The sequence below is a fragment of the Strix uralensis genome, chromosome 3 (assembly GCF_047716275.1).
Source record: "Strix uralensis isolate ZFMK-TIS-50842 chromosome 3, bStrUra1, whole genome shotgun sequence".
Taxonomy (NCBI): Eukaryota; Metazoa; Chordata; class Aves; order Strigiformes; family Strigidae; genus Strix; species Strix uralensis.
Window position 1 is genome coordinate 36,899,728 of NC_133974.1, and position 17,448 is coordinate 36,917,175.

The 17,448-nt window shown below is 37.2% G+C and overlaps 1 protein-coding gene across 1 annotated transcript in view; it reads left to right on the forward strand.

Annotated features, from left to right (window-relative positions):
* MEI4 (meiotic double-stranded break formation protein 4) overlaps window positions 1–1,901 on the forward strand; it is a 79,294-nt gene extending 77,393 nt beyond the window's left edge. The window contains exon 6 of the mRNA XM_074864581.1: window positions 1,573–1,901. Within this exon, the coding sequence (XP_074720682.1) occupies window positions 1,573–1,824 (252 nt within the window). The 3' untranslated portion in view covers window positions 1,825–1,901. The remainder of the gene's footprint in view (window positions 1–1,572) is intronic.
* Window positions 1,902–17,448: the final 15,547 nt, after the last annotated feature.

Here is a 17,448-nt window from a genome sequence, read left to right on the forward strand (position 1 = left end):
TCACACTATGGAAAGTCTAGCAGTATGCAGTTTAGGGTGGGCAAAGTGATATAGTACTGATTCATAAACCCATGTGGAAGCCTAGATCCATCTGGCTTTGTACCACAGGCCTGAACAGTTGTACAGGCTTGTATTAAATTTTAATAAGTTGTAATAAGTTGTAATAAGTTGTAGAGGCCAAAATAATTCACACATCACAATGTTCTTCTTTCTTTCTGTAGGGCAGGGGCTGTTTATTTTCTTTAGTATCTCTTTTTCTCTTCTTACATTAATACATACTCATACAATAATACATACTTACACTGTCATCCAAGCTCTTACTTTGTAATAAACAAATCAGCAACTAGACAGTCATCAACCCTATCTCCCAGAAACAGCTCCATACTTTCCCCAAGCTGACTTATCTTTCTTCCAAGGCCTGCTTCTCCTTCAAGCCTTGCTGCTTCTCTGGGCCAGAGCAGAGCTGGTGCCTCTCCAAGCCAGCACAGGACAGAGCTCTCCACCTGAGCAGAGCTCCCCAGCCAATGTCGATTTGGCTCTTAAGTACTGAATCTCCCACAGCTGTGCAGGGCTGATGGGCCAATGCTGACTTGCCTCTTAATCATTTACCAGTAACACATGATTTGACTCTTAACGCATTGAATCTCCCACAGCTGCGCAGAGCTGACACTCCCACACAGGCTCACTAGAGCTGTCGGTCCATTTTCTAAAATATCTAATTAGTTTTCTAGCAGTTATTATTTTACATTTCGGTTCTGATCATCTAGTTACTGTAATTGCAGCCTTTTTCAGAACAAGGTCATCTCATATTATTGGTAGATTTTGCTGTTAAGGAGGACACAGAACTTCATTCCAGAGGGACACCTTCCCAAGGTTTAAGGTTTTTTTCTTACCAGTTATTCCTTATGTATGGCAGAGATTCTGAAAGCTTTAGTTTGGAATTGCAGTTTCCAAATACAGGACAGGTAAATTTATGTTAGATATAGCTGTAAGGCTTTTACTGACCAAATTACAAATGTGTTGAGCTTATTTGACAAACTGACTCTTCCACTTTGTAACTGACTCAGATATCTAGTACTGGCTTGTGTATTTTCTATTGAGATTGAGAATTTGGACTTTTTATTTGCTTTCTAGAGGTGTCATTTGAATAGATGACTGTCTATATTTGAGAGTAAAAAAAAAATTCTTTTTTTACTTGTTATTTTGTTTCTCACAAAACAGAAATCCACCAATTATATGCCTAAAACAAAGCTTTTGTTGTTGTTGTTTATCTGTAGATCATTACTGTATGTCACAGCCTGTGAATATATAGGTAGAGAAAATCCTCTTTGACTCATGAACAGGATGTTATATTGACTTTTCACTTGGTAGTATGATGGAGAGTTAGTTGTTTGGCTGTTGTCACAAAAAGGAAAACATTTCTAAGAAGTAATCATACTGAGCGTATAGCTATTCTGATTACATAAATACTGCTGCAGATTTTAACATTATTCCTTAAACTCTCATCTGAGACAGTGGGCTGCAGAAACGTTTTCACACTGGGCTTATGTATTGATTTTTCTTTATTCACAGATCCAGGCCATGTATGACGTTACCCAGTATGAGAATATTTTTCCTTTGTGCATGATTCTGGAACAACTTCTTCAAAATGAGACAGAAGAAAGTAATGTTTCAAGCTCAGACTATGATGGAGAAGAAAAAATCAAATTTCTGAAGAACCTTGATCAAATTATTCTTCATCTCTCAGATGAATTCCCTTTGTTTTCTTTTTATTTATGGAGAGTGAATGTTCTTTTGAACTCAGCTCAAATACAAATTGATTAAAACAAGCAGCCTACTTTTTAACAGTGCAATTGTGGTGGGATTGCATTGGAAAATCAGACAGGAAAATTGTCGTTATTGGAAAACATTTACTTTAAACTACTATACTATACAGCATAATATCAATTCAGAGATAATGCAATTTATTTCCAATTTTAAATATAGAAAAAATGTAATAATCCAGGTGTCGTTTTGAATAAATGCTGTTTCTTGTAAAGGAAAACAGTATGTTGGTGTTTGCATACACAGTGAAAATAGAAACAAAGGAAGTTGTTTCAGGTGATGTTTAAAATAAGCGCTATGAATTTTAAAGTCAAGGCATAACATATGTGTAGAGCTACCAAGTTAAGAAACTAATGCCTGTCTTTTAAGAGTTGTATAGCTTCTGTGTGTTTTAGAGACAATGGCTTGTTGACAGAAATAAAAATGTCTGGTTTTAAATTTGGTAACTTATTGCTACAAATTCTTATAGGACAGAGTTTCTGATTTAATCAAAAGAGTCACTACCTGAGCAAAACACAATCTGGTGCTCAGTTTTACAACTTTCTTACATTCATTGTATACTGCTTGGCTTTACTTGTGTGTGCACAAGTTTAGGCACAGTAGGCCTAATTCTCTCAGTTGGCTAATGATTTCAAGGTTTTAATCTGAATAAATCTTAACTCCTTTAATGATTACTTTAAACCTTTCTGCTCAAAATTAGTGAATATTGATAAAATCCCCTTTGTATATTTATGTATTATCTGATTTCTAAATTTTAATTTCTGTGTGATGGAATTATATTCATAGTAATAATTAAAGCAATCTATTTTAACAGAAATCATCTTAAACATAAAAGACCTTTAAAATATGAGTTCAACAATACCTTAACTGATCCAGAGTCTTTTATAAATTTAGAGGTAACTATTATGTTATGTCTCCTAGTAGTGCCTATTCACAGTAAATATAAAACATTTTTAGCATTAGTCCTTATCCTTCGCCCTGCACTTGTCCTGTCAGATCAATTTTTGTGAGAAAAATTCTCTGAAACACCCACTTTTTTTAATACTGTAAATAATTTATCTTGTTAATTTGAATGCATTTATTCCAGATAATAAAATTTTGTTTTCTATACATGTAAAATATATTAATATTGCAAAACAGGTTACTTTGATGTTGAATTGGCTCCCCAAAGAGTGATTCTTAGAGTTGTTTAGACACAGCCACCGTTCTGTTTCTTAAACTTTGGATTTGGTGTGTCATATGGTAACATTTGTTTAATGCTTTCTTTTAGCAAACTAAGTTTCAACAGAAATGTTTGATTTGCAAAACAAGGGTTCCTGAATAGTCACATTAGAAAATCAGATAAGTTTAGCCAAATTAAAGAAAATAAATATGTAAATTTGGTAGCCACTCAGGAACCTCTGTGCCCTTTTTGTTACAGCTTTACTTTTTTGTTTGTTTGTTTCATTAAGGTAGAGGATCAGTTCTTCCACCTCCTTCCACAGTGCTGAAAGAATGATTACAAAAAGAGCAAGGAAAAGAATAAACAAAAGGAACTGGTATCTAGTTGATATAATAATTTTCATTTTTTAAAAAAGCTCTGTTCAAAAGTATTTTGTAAAGAAAAGACACAAAATACAGGAGGATACTGGAATCTGTGTAATAGCAAGAACAGTTTCAACACTAGATTGCACACCACTGGATATTTGCTGATCTATTAGCAAAAAGTACTTTTGTTATTAGTATAGGGACGCATATTTTTTTCTTTGCAGATTGCAGCATTTTCTCATTGGCAAGCTCTCTAGGCCACCAGAAGAGCAATGGATATTTTGGGAAACACATGCATCCTTAATAAGTTTTGAAGTAACTGCCGACTTGAGATTTTTTAAATCCTTTTCACAACATACAGAGAGAGGGGGTTTTGTGTCCAGAGATGGAATAACTACATGACACTTACACTTTGACAAGGATTTGAAACAGTTTGTTGTGCAGCTTTGAAAGTGTTGGGGCAGAGTGAGAGTTCCCCATTACAGGAACACACACTAACCTCTCTGCAAAAGTGCTATTAACTGGTCACCTGGGCTGTCCTTATCTGTTTCAGCAGGAGCAATAACATCTGCAACCAGAATAGTTCTTAGACAGATTGTTGTCTCATGTTTCTTGAAGAGATTTTTCACCAAGATGGGACTCGCCTTGAGATGAAGATGTACAAAGATAGACATGTGCATTTAGATGAATCCATGTGGTTGGGATGTCTAAACTGTGAAATACAAAGGACCCTAATGTTTTGGGCTGGGTCTCCAGCTGCTACCCCAAAGGACTGCAGATCTTCTGTAAGTCCTGTGTCACATTTTCTCTCTTTATGTAGATGTCTCTGATACCCTGGAGCATCTTTAGTGGCACTGTCACTAAATAATATCTGCTTAGGCAACTGAATCAAGCATATAGGTGTCTTAATATGAGAACTAAATCCCACCCGTGTGATACCTTATCTGTTTTTAGGAGTAAGAAATCATAGGTTTAAGTCTGTGCTCTTCAGACAAATTCTGTTCTTGTCCAATAACTGTTAGATGAAACTTGAGTAAACAGTCTTCGGTTTTGAAATAAGCTAGTCCCTGGGGTTAGCTGTTACAGGGTGAGGATTTGCAACCTGGTTGGAAGAAACCTTCCTGTAGCTTGGACTTTAACTAAGTCTTAAAGTACTTACTAAATAGGTATGTTGACATCCAACTTTTACATATCTGGTCTCCAGAGAGCAATCCCAAATCCAGAGAAAGCACCTATGGTCTTTGCTGAGTGGAGACTATTAAATGTCTCAAAAGAACAATCTTAAAAGTCCCATGTGCTGAGTGTAACATGTTGTAGACCTAAAGAATATGAAACAGTAAAAAGAACTTGGTCTCACCTGTCATCACTACCTGGAGTGTTTCACCAGAGTTACCCTTACAGTTTTAGAATTAACAGTTCAAGGATATTTCTTTTGTCCTACTGATTTTCTTTTTGTAAATATATGTACTTTAGAATTTCGCAAAATGCTAATGTTCTGCAATGCAAATTGTTCAGACTTTTATATATATGTGTATACACACATATTGCTGAATTATATATTTATATGGTTGAATTAGCATGGCTTATTAATTAGTAGCCTAATAGCGGTTTATGATTTTGTAATTTGTTACTCTGCCACATTCTTAGCTTCCCAGGTGACTTTGTTTTGTACCTGTCTCCATCTGTTTTAAAAAGAATTTTATGGTAGAATGTCTCTTATGCAAGTAGAAAAATTATGAGACAAGGAAAATAAATTTTTATTCTAGTGCTGCTCCATTGACTGTTCTATTCGCTGAAGAATTTTACATGCCTACTAATGACAGCAGTGGGTGGGATTTTGAAGTGAACTGTCTCAGGATATTTTTGTAAACTTTATTTGGAATCTTTTTATAATCTGTTTGTGATTTACTGATTATTTTTTAATGATGTAGTTATTGCTTGTATATGTTGGTAATAGTGGAAATGAAATTGTGCCTTATTTTAATCCTGTAATATTTTTTTTTCTTTCAGTTTTCTATGCATTACTAGCTGATACAGTAACACTTTATTGTTCACTGTGGCACAACATTCAGCTGATGTTCACATGATCATAGGAGAATTCGGGTTGGAGGGGACCTCAAGGTCTCCAGTTCAACCTCCTGCTCGAAACAATGTTAGCTGTGGGGTCAAACAAAGTTGTCTGTTGGTGGTTCAATATTCAGTCAGGTATTGAAAGCCTTCAAGGACAGAGACTGCATTTCTCTGGAAACCTGTTCTTCTGCTTGACTGTCTTCATAGTGAAAAAAATTTTCCTTACTGTTGTTTCGTTTTATGCTCAGTGTCTAGTCGTCCCACCACCCAGAGCCTGGATCTGTCCCCTTGATACCTTCCCATAGGCACTGGAGGCTGCTGTTAGGTCCCCCTGAAACCATCTCTTTCCCAGGCTGAACAACCCCAGCTCCCTTAACCCACCTCACAGTGCAGATGCTCCAACACCAGCCATCTTGGTGGCCCTCCACTGAACACACTTCAGTTTATCAACATCTTTTTACTGGGGGCCCAAAATGGGCAGTAGTAGTCTAGATGCAAAATAACAAGTGCTGAGTAGAGACGGGTAATCCCTTCCCTTGATCTGTGCTCCTGCTGACACAACCCAGGATGCTGTGGGCCCTTGTTGCTGCCAGGACCACTGCAGGCTCATGGTCAGCTCACTGTCCACCAGGGCCCCCAAGGGCTTTACCTGCAGAACTGCTCCCCAGCCAGGCACTCCCAGCCTGTATCACTGCAAGGGGCTCTTCCTTCCCAGGTTGGACACTTTGCACTTGTCCTTCCTGAACTTCATAGTCCAATTCTTCCAGCCAGCATCGGTCCCCCTAAAGACAGACCTGCCCTCAAGCATGTTAACTGGGACTCCCAATTCAGTGTCATCCCCAAATTTGGTAAGGGTGCACTCCATGACCTCTTCCAGGTCACTGATAAAGATGTTAAACAGGACACATCCCAGGATAGCTCCCTGTGACACTCCACTTGTGACAGGCATCCAGGTAAAGTATGGGTAAACCCATTAACCACTACACTGCGGGCTTGATCATTGAATAATTTTTTACTGATGTGTTTTTTAACCTATCCAGACACATCTGATCCCTGCATTGCGAGGACACACCAATTCTGTCAGCACCCATGAATGTAGACCACCTGATCCCATGGACATGTATGGGCTGAAATGTCACAAAGAAAAGCCCAAATGTGATCTTCAGCTAATCCCAATTGTTCCTCTCCTTGAACACTTTCACTAAGCAGAAGGGCCTAGGAGACCTTGCTGTTGAAGACTGAAGCAAAGAAGACATCAAGTTCCTTAGCCTTATCTGTGTCTCCTGTCACTGAAAGTTTTATCCTTTGTAAATCCTTAATTTGGTTGAAAGCCATCTGTGAAATACCATGATGTGAATCACTTTGAAAGTCATCAGTAATGCAGTTAAGTTTATCTTTGCATTTCCAAGAGATCTAGCTTTGAAATTTCAGAATTAACATCAGATTTGTATAAAATTATTTAATCTGAAATTCAGTTTAGCTTAGCCTGTTTTAAATAGCTACGGGTTTGGGGGTGATTAATATATGTTCATATTTTATTGATCTAGAAAAGGGATTTTAGTCTTTAGACCTTGCTGGTATGGGAACAGAGGACTCAGAATGACTGTTTCATCAAACCAAAAAAATCTTACAGCTTCTGCTTTTTTATTAGTTACACAACCCATGAGCATGTCTGGCCTGCAGGGACAACTGAGTGGACAAAAACATTTACTTCTCAGAGGTGGAAAGCCCTACTCATAACTTGTTTTACACTGCAGAAGTACAGGGCATTCTCCAAAACTCACGACTTCAAGGGAACACTGCAGTGCTCCTTGTCTGTGAGGTAAAATAGCAGTGACTTCTGAGGAAGGGTATTAAAAACACAGTATTACATGCAGAACCTCTTGTAGCTCTTGCACAATAGTGATTCCTTTATCTGTCCTCAGCATCCTGCAACAAGGGGAAAAGCAGCTCAACCCAAAAAATAGACTGGGGAGAAGATTAAGAAGGAGGTACAGATGGGCAGGGGTCCTTGACACTGCTGGGGGTGCTAGGTGAGACGAGGAGTATGGGAATATCACATGGCTGAGTGACAAAATGAGACACAGTGTGAAGAGAGATCAGTACTGTAAGAAAACATCATTTAACCTTTTCACAGACAAGAGGGAAAAGACGAGGGCAAAATTAGATTGGTTTTAGGGTAAGGCATTGTCACCTCACTCCCTCACAGCCACAAACCTGACTCCAGCTTCTTCAATTCTAACCCCTTAAAAAACTCTCTTCTGTACTTTAGTCTCCCTGTGCGGATGTTGGTGATCATCTTGAGAGAGTAGTTAAGAACTACGGTCAGATAATAACCAAAGGACTACCTTAACATTATCATCGTACTCTGTTTCAGTTTAATAGTTAAAAAAGGGCAAGTTTTAAAATATTTTTAATTTTTCATAATGTTAAGCACAAAAACAAGAAAAGCAAAGGATGAAGTTTTAGAGGTTTTCCTTCAGTGGTTTTTTTTTTTTTCCTTTCTCTGAGCAGCTGTCCATATATGTATGTTTCCCTTTAGAGCTCAGAGAAGTTTTGCCCAGCTATATACTTGTAGCTTTCCTGGTTTGTTCTTTTTCATCTGTCACGTGCCAGAAAGGGCCTTTTTCTGTTCTGCAGTTCTTAATTGCCTTGAATTGAGGTAGAGTTTCTGCGACTTCATCCAGATGGTGTGCTTCACTTAGACCTTCTTGAAATCACCTCCCCCTTATATAAACTATTTCACCCTCCTTAACTTTGTTTCCTTTTAGTTTTCCCTTTTTTCTTATAAGTAAATTCACTTAGTCTGCACCTGCTTCTTAAATTAACAAGCAAACTTAGTTTTCATCCTTGCTTTAATTAAGCCATTCCTTCAACATGGTTTCTTCTGAATTTACTGATTTCATATTCATCCCAAATTCTTCACGGTTATGTCACTATTAAAATAGTTATACTGAAGAGAGGCTCATCCTTGAGAAGAGCACTGTTTGCATATCACCTGCTCGCCAGGCTTGAGTTCATACTGGAGACAACTCTTTCAAATTATATTTGAGGAAGCAGCCTCTGCCAGCCAGGAAGATCCTCCAGCGAACAGAAATAGTTCCAAGACAAGGTCTTTCTTTAGGGTTGTTCAAAAGGGCAGTCTTCTTTCTTTTCTTATACTCTTACTTGCCCCAGAGACATGTGACCTGATGAAAGCCAATCCTGGCACCTTACACAATACAACTCTTCAGCACATGAGGCTTAAAAAGCAGCACACATGCATTCATCAGCATTTTCTCCAACACAACAGCATGAGAAAATGTACACTGCAGATTTTAGCACTGATGTTGGTTACCCTTCCAAGAAGTTTTGGTGATTTCCTGCCAGTTGCTGTTTCTGGTGTTTCTTCTGTGAAAGCATAGCTTTTTACAGTTAGCAGTATTGAATTTAGTTATGTTCTTTGAAGACCTTCTTTCCAGCATATGGAGATTGAAATTCGTCTCTGTCCTCCAGAGTAACTGTCCTCCCCTGACCCTGGCATGATGACACCTACAAATTTCATAAGTGTACTCTCAGATACATTCAGCCAAGTCTGTATAGCCAGAGGAATATTATGAAGTAAAAACTCTGGAGAAAACAACAGAAATTGAAACTCCTGTAAATTGTTACATACTGAAAGAAGATAAAACATTGGAAGGAAAGGTATTATTACAAGGGAAATACAGAGCCTAATCTGTTTTAATTTACCATAAATGAGCTCCATTGATTTAGTGAAGCATTTACTTCATGTTTCTGCTGAATGCAGGTAAAAACTGTGTCAGCCTAATTTTCTATTATCTTTTTGACATACAGAATTAACTAGGTTTTACATCCACAGAAGGCTTTGAATACACTTATATACTACTTTTGTTACCTGAGGAAGATACTGGAGCATCTCTGTCCTTCATAGTCCTTCACTGTGTCTTTCTCTGGGAAGTTGTTACTTTTGGCCATTGGGTATTCTGGGCTTTGTCTTTCTTACCAGGGATGAGGAAATGGGTCTCCAGCTGGGAAAATAAAGAATGAAAGACTAATCTTGTAGCTTGCTATTTTTCTTAGTGACTGACTCCTTTGAACTCTTTTCTTTGGGGGGGGGGGGGGGGGGGGAAGTGGAGGGAAGAGGGCTAACTCTTTCCACAGGAGGACTCTCAGTAGCTCTTTTCAGGACTCTGAATTTTATAGGATATCAGGATGCCTCACTGGTACTCGTTACTCATACGGTAATGAGTCCTATCAAGACCAAGGTTCTTCAGGCCTTAGGGATAACAGAGTGTTTCTCAGCTAATCTTTCAATTTATTTTAGTAGCCATCCATAAAAATGGTTCTAAGGGCTGAGATAATTCCACAATGACCTTACTCTGAGACTGCCTTGTCCTCACAATATAAGGAAAAAAAAAACAGATGAGAAAAACAAAAAAAAACCCTGAGAAAGATAAACCCTGATGAGACCTCCTGGAAAGTGCAAACTCCAGTGAAATTTTCTAAAAGCCTTTAGCAGTATGTCATCTTGTTAAGGGTCCAAGTAGCATGACCAGATCGTGCTTTACAGCATCCTTGCCATCAGGCTGGAGCTAACACAGGCAGTAGGAAAAATGTTCCCACAACCTAGTACAGTGTCCTCAGCACCTTGTACTTACTGGTTTGGATCACCAAGGCAGACACTTGGACACTTAGCAGGGCAGTTCACTAGAGGTCTTCTTAAAAAACCTAAGCATAGTCTGCTTCCTAAATACAGAGCCAGTTGCAGTTTTTCATATGCTTTTGTAAAAAAAATTAAAGGAACCCCTCATTACTGAAAATTGCTAAAATCCCATTCAGTGTTAGTTTTTCCTGTTAATTATCACTTTTTAAGGAAAACAATCCCTTTATTGCAAAGCAGACTTTGTTATTTTTTTTTCTTTTTGTATGAAAGGCTCTTTTGAGTAGAGACAGTTTCTAAGAAATTATGCAACACTTCAAATGTTAGTCTGCCACTATTAGAATATAACAGAATAGATTCTGTTTTAGGTTTTTGGTGCAGCAATTTGTTCTACTATTCAGAAAACAGATTGTACTATTTGATCCTTTAAAAGACTACTCATATATTAGAAACTAATAGAAGCACAAAGGAAGCCTGTTCCACATGGCTACCACTTGACTCCAAATTCCTTGTTGCACTAAGGTATTGTTGCAAGCATTTCTGTATAATATTAATATATGATTTTGAGCAGCATAGTCTACTTCACTTTTTTCCTCGTAATGATTATATAAACCAAAATTGACATCCATTGACTATAAACTCAAATGAGAAAGAAAAAATCTGCTTGAAATAATTTATGCTGTAGTATGAAAATCACTTAAGGCAATAATTGAAACAAATAAGTTAAAGAAATACATGCCAGTCATATATCACTGGAATTATTTTTGACACTTTCTGTTTTTTCACTCATTAGTTTCTAGTAAAGTTGAAAAGGGTACTAGAGGCAGGTTACACTCAAGTCATTTCACTGCTAAGTTAATGATCCTGTTCCACACAAAGGGCCCTTATGGTTATTTTGAAATAAACCAGGGGTTTTAATTTTTAACAGGGGAAAATGTTGATGGCTGAAAGGCTTTGTTGCATTCTGTAACCAGACTGCACACAGATATCACATCTACCCTTGCTGTTAACACCTTCCCTCATGTCGTCAGCTTTGGTTAGACAGACCATACAGTGAGAGTTTATCTGCACCTGTTTGGCAATTAGCAAGAAGGGTGAAGTACTGAAATTGTGTGATCACCTTTAAAATGAAACATTCCCAAGGTTTTCTTACCTATTTTATTTTTGCGAGATATTTCACCTTTATTTTGGTTGCTGCAAGCACATAGACATAACTAAGGGTTAGATTTTACATTCCTTACTCAGGGTAACAGGGTGGGGGTTTTTTGTTCATATTTCTGGTTTACTAGTTTATTTTAACTTCAGGATGCACACATGGTGCAGGAATTAACAGAAAAGCAGAGGCATGAGTCCTAAGCTCCTATAGCACTCCTGCCCCAAAGAGCAGAAAAGACAAAAACCTTATAGATGAAGATGCTGATGAAGAAGCCTATGTAGTTTTTCTATATTTCTTCTGGATGGATTTTCAAAAGCATTTTGAGGAAAAGTGCTTATCATAACCAAACCATCAAATCCACTTTTAGGCTCAGTGATAGAATTCATGTCAACACACTTTAAAGGAAGATTAGAAATTATAAGTGAACAAATATCTTACTAATTTCCAGACTGATGAACAGCAGATCATTTTACATGTTGTCTTGGTAATGTGCTACCAAGTGTTGATAAACAGGAATAAATACATTTAATATTCTGTGTCCCTGGTCAGATCTTATATTCTTCATTTGCTTTTATTTAACTCTCTTGCTGCCCTATATGATTCAGCCTTTCCAGGCAGCATTATTTGTGTTGATATCCTGGAGCTGATTTGATAATAACTTTCTGATAACATTATTTTTCTTGGAGAGTAGTAATTCTAGCTGTGACTGTACCTGTTCTGCTTTGTATGATTGCAGCCTTCCATGTGCATGTTGCAGCTGCTTGTACAAAAACACCATACACTCTGCTGGATACATTAGGCACTTAAGTCCACTGCCACTACTGAGGTTTTTGGTGCATTAAGATTTAGATATGCATCCTTTTTTTTTTTTTCAGTAAAAATGGCTAAATTCTTCTAACTGGTCTCTGATCACACTGAAGTAGGTGTTTCAGCTAAAATGGGTCAGTCTAGCACAACTGTGCTCTTTATGGTAGCCCATTTAACTGAGATGGGTTTTGGGTGTGAACAAGAGCAGTTCAGTAAGCCACCATGATCCCAGGCAACTGAAGTCATGAGCAGCTGAAAATAGTTTTGAGAAACGACCTTTTCAGTTGGTTCAGCTAGTCAGGAAAAAATAAGTGTGTCTGCAACCTTATAAATTCCTGGGTTCTCCTTTCCTCTTTGTGCACTTAACTCCTTTCTCTCTTTCCCCCTTCCCCTCCCTCATTTTCTTGCAATAGATACCTGTATTGTTTGCTCTGCTTACCACATAGGTGCAAAGAATTATCCTAAGCCAATATGATCTGTAGGGCTTCTCACAAAATGCATTTGCGGGTACCTTGTTTTGAAAGGTGGCCCGAGAGGCAGTAGTAAGGACATTCACTCTTTCTTCTTACATAGTATCCAGGTGGGTCATCTCCTAAGTGTAGAAAATCAGTGATCCCTGCTCACTCTTTCAAAGAAAGGCTTCTAGACAAATATTGCAGAGAAGATATGATCTGTGGCTTCCAAGTACTTTCCTATCATTTTGCATAAAAGTTACATTTACGACACATTCTTCTCATTACTCCCCCAGTGACTAACACTGAGCAGGACCTTGCTAAGTGTGTTGGCTGTAGAGGACTCCCTGCCTGCTGTGCTGCCTGCTGCAATTCCTGTTCTGAGGTATGCAAGATGTGTGCCGGCCTGGTGAGGCCCAAGATGCAAAGGCTTCTTCCGTACTAGCCACGTCCCCAGTGCCAAGGTCTTCCTTTGGCTATCAAGCCAACTTAAATTTTCATAGTCAGGGTTCCCATGTCCAAGGCAGCTGTTGAGAGAGGGCCCTTGGCCCGTGCCAGCACCCCGGCTGAGTCACAGGGAATCACATGGCAAAGTGCTAGATGACCAGTGCCAAAAGGGTACCAGGGACTGTTCTGGCATTTCAGCAATAGGTGAGATTTAACTTCTCTGCCCCACAGGCTAAGTTCTCAGGTTTCTAAGGTCATGCAGAGATTGAAATATGTTTTTGTACAGACATGCCTGTTGCCAGAAATTTGTGTATATGTGTTAGGCTTTGCCTAACATCTAGTTATATGTGGGTTTATAAATTCCATCACAAGGTTTGAGCCCTTTGCTTTAAACATCATCTTACCCAGAAGCAAATGTCACCAGATGTTCTCAGAAAATCTGGAGAGGGTGTCAGGGGAAGTCCTAGAGGAAGCAGGGGAGCAGAGCTTTAGACAAGCCACAAGGCCTGAACTCCCAGGAAAGAGAATAAAGGGAACTTGGATAAAAGGATTCCTGAAAAGTGGAGATAGTGCCTGTGCTTCCAAAGTACATGGCATGTGAGAGCTAGATCACAAATCAGCAGCTGAAGGCAGGAAGGGTTCAAACCTCAAGTATATTCATGATTATTTTCTTCCTGGAGGCATTAATTTTATTTTTTGCATTAACTGAAAAATTCTGTTTTATTTATTCCTCTGATTAATCTTTCCTGTTGATTTCTTTGCCTTGTTTGTGATTTGTAAGTTCTTTCCTTATGCCCTGCATATGTTTGAGTGTGTCATTAATACAATCTTTACTCCTTCTTGCAGATCACTTGTGACAGTATCAAACATTGTCAGTCTTAACACCATCTTCTGCAGTACACACCAGAATAGCTGTCTGCAGTCATTTCACCAACATTTATCATTACTTCTTGCTAATGCTGCTTTCGTCACTTCTTTATTTACTTAAGTTGTAGCAGGTATGAGTCTAGGGGAGACTTCCAAGGGGAAATTTAAATGACTGTGAGCACAAGGTCCCTAAGGCAGAGAAGAATGAGCCAGGCTTGGAGAGGGAATCATCAAAGCTAGGGGTCCTGTTATATATTCAGATCCCATCTCCAGCACCTGTTTAAACCTTTGATAGCACCACTGATCTTATCCTTGCATCAACTCTGGGGTTTATCATTCTGAAGCAAATAGTAACTGTAAGTAAGAATAGCTGACAGTAAAGGAATTAAGACTCAAGGGAAGGGAAATCACTCAGAAAAAGGAAAGAATCTTGTTTTGACTTTCAAAAGGACAGCTTTAGGGGGGGAATAGGGTATCAAAGTATACTATGGAAAAAATAAACTTTTCTAAAAATTTGTGATAGTTAAAAAAGTTATAATAGAAGACACCTGTTTTTCAGGAAAGACTGTCTCCTGAAATAGCTGCAGCAGAGATGCTAAAGAAGGGAGAAGATGAAAGTGAAGATGGATTTACTCAGTAGTGTGCAAGAAATCCAGAAGGTAAATAAACATAATATGAAAAACACATGTAATACAAGTAATATTGATTTCTTCAGCTTAGTGAGCTGATCAGCAATTATGTTAAAACTGTGATTATTGTAAATTTTATGCTATTGGAGATTTCTGTTCACAGAACTTTAAAGATTAATCTTTACAGTGCTGATATCTTAGCGTGAACTCAGGACAGGGAAATTCTCATTTATAGGTGTTGGCAGTAAGGTTGATACATTAGAGTTAGTAGTCTATATTTCTTGTAATTAAGCTATTATAATCTGTACTTCTATTAGAATTCCATTATCAATCATTCAATTTCTATTTTTATCTGGTTTTTATAAGATCTTTTTTTTTTTTGGCAAAACTCACTAATTTAGTAAGATTCTTAAAGAAGCAAGCAGACTTTGGAACTTACATTTTAATTTCTAAAAATTAAGACCAGCTCTACCCAGTACCAACTTTTACACATTGAAGGCTTCAGGTTGCTCAGACGTTTAGGGACAATCCTTCTCTAGTGCAGAAACTCTATAATTTATAAGACAAAATGTTTGAATGTACTAACCTGTGAATAATTTCAAAGAAAATACGTAAAGCATAAGATGAATGTGGAGTGTTTTGGAAGTGCTGGCGTATCAAAATTTGCTTTAATTCAGAGTTGTAATGAAATTCTGATAATACTTATTTTGCACGAAATATAATCTCCGCAACTTTGTTGTTTCTCTTTTTTTTCCTATTGGAATCTTACCTCAGAAATTCAGTTTTATATATTTGTTTTATTTATGTTTTAAAATATATATGTATATATATTTATACATATACTTTATATTTTATTTATATTTTACTTGTATATTTACATTTATTTTAGACTTATTTCTTTTACATGCCCTAATTTGATACATAAATTATACAAACATACTTTGCTATTGGTATGCCATAGCAACTTAAACTTCTATTATTTGAATTGTTACTTTATCTTGTTTTAAAACTTATAAGCAGCTGTTGTTCGGTTCTGCTTGAAGTGTATTGTCATTTTGTCTTTGGTGAGGAGTTTCTAAAGTCACTGTCTCCTAGGTGAGGTCTGTGGCATAGAACAACAAAAAAGTATCTGTCTCTAGGTGATTTTTTGAGTAATACTTGCTACTGATCTGATGTCCATAAATCTTTATCCTCACATATAGTTTATACTCACAAAGTTTGCATAGCTTACTTAAATTACTAGACTTCCTATTACCTATTATCTCTCAGGTCTCTTTTGTTTTAGCATTTGTATATATTTCCAGCTTAAACTATGTAGGTGTTTTTTACATCCCAGTCCACTTGTCTCATTCAGAAAATAATTGTATCCAACTTAAGTATAGAGCAAGGTTGTTTCAGTACTTTGTATTCAAAAAAAGCTTTGGACTACAAGTGGCTCAATAAAGTACTAATAATTATGGATTTCATTCAGATTCCATTAAATACAGCTCAAAGTCGTTTAGACATGTCAACAATTAATTCTATAGAAACAAAGGTTATTCATTAATGAGTTGGAACCCATTAATATAAAACTCTTTGAATAAATAACTGTAATTATATCGGAATATAATCCTCTGATGGAACAGCTACAAAGTTTCTCTTTTTCTAAAAGCTTTTCCTAATGCCTCACTGATTTCTATTTCCTACACAATAAGTTATGGCCTAATTAGTGTAGAGCTTTGTTGTAGAGAAACAGCTTTCACTTTCTAAAATGTTAATCTTTCTTTTCATATTTCTACTTTCAGCAGTAGTCGATCTAAAAATTATGCTGTTCTGCATCAAAGTTGCCACTTCATTTACTGTTATAAAATGCTGAGGTGATGAAGGATGTAGAAATTGCTGTAATTATGCAAGTATATGTGTTTACTTATTGTCTCACAGCTGCCTAAATATTATTTAAAGATAGCGCTCATCAGCAAGCAAAAATTTCATTTACTGCATTTTTTTTAGTCTTTTACATTAAATTCCTTCCAGTACAGTAGAAAAGATAAAGCTTCAACCAAGATAGATCTCTCACCTAGACCCAAGTTCAAGCTTTTTTGCTCTTCTGCAAGATCTTGAACCTGTTTCTGTCACCTTGTCTGCCTTTGCTTATAAATTGGCTGTCTCTCACAACTCAGGTATTCTTGCTGTGATTAAGACCTAATTAACCTGGTATTTTAAATCTGATTAAAACTTATACCCAAATTTAAAAACCTTTCCTAGCAATTTTTTTTTTTTTTAATTAAAACTTCCCTGAAAAAAGTCTTGTCTTTCAGGTGGATATTTTTCTACAAAAAAAATGTTTTCTTGAAAGTTCCCAGTCAGCTCTATTCAGCTGCTGGAGGGGGGAATGGTTTGCTATTATAAATCATGCACAGCACTTAAAGATAATTTGTGGAGCAATTAAAATAGCTACTAAGATTTTATGGTGTGCAATTATGTTTCCTCCATCAGAACATCATTAGGAGGAAAGTTGTTTGCCCTTGCAAGTAGAGCTTGTTAAACATAAAGAAAAATGCAACTGGCAAGCAATAAAGGGCAGATTAAGGGACAAATAAGATGTCCAAGGAGTTCTTTATGAGCAGGGCTTTTTTGTGTGCTCAGCTTTTGATTTTTCTAGCCTTCCCTGGAATAAGATGAAGAGCTCAGAAAACCTATTGAAGCCTATATAGTTGGCTGACAGTTTTAAATGCAACTTCATTCATAAGTAGTAAATATACTAGGTTATGGTTAAGTAAAAAATAGTATGTGCTGAACTTGTGTATTCAATACTATGTTGTGACATTCCCCTGTTTTTTCAGAGTTTTAGTCAATCTCCAAAATGTGTCTGTATGGTTTTTAGAACTGTGGGAAAATTCAGGTTGGAAAGGACCTCAAAAGGTCTGGTCCAACCTCACTCAAAGCAGCATCAGCTAGAAGGACAGACCAGGTTGCTCAGTGATTTATCTAGTTGAATTTTGAAAACTTCCAAGGATGGAGACTGCATGA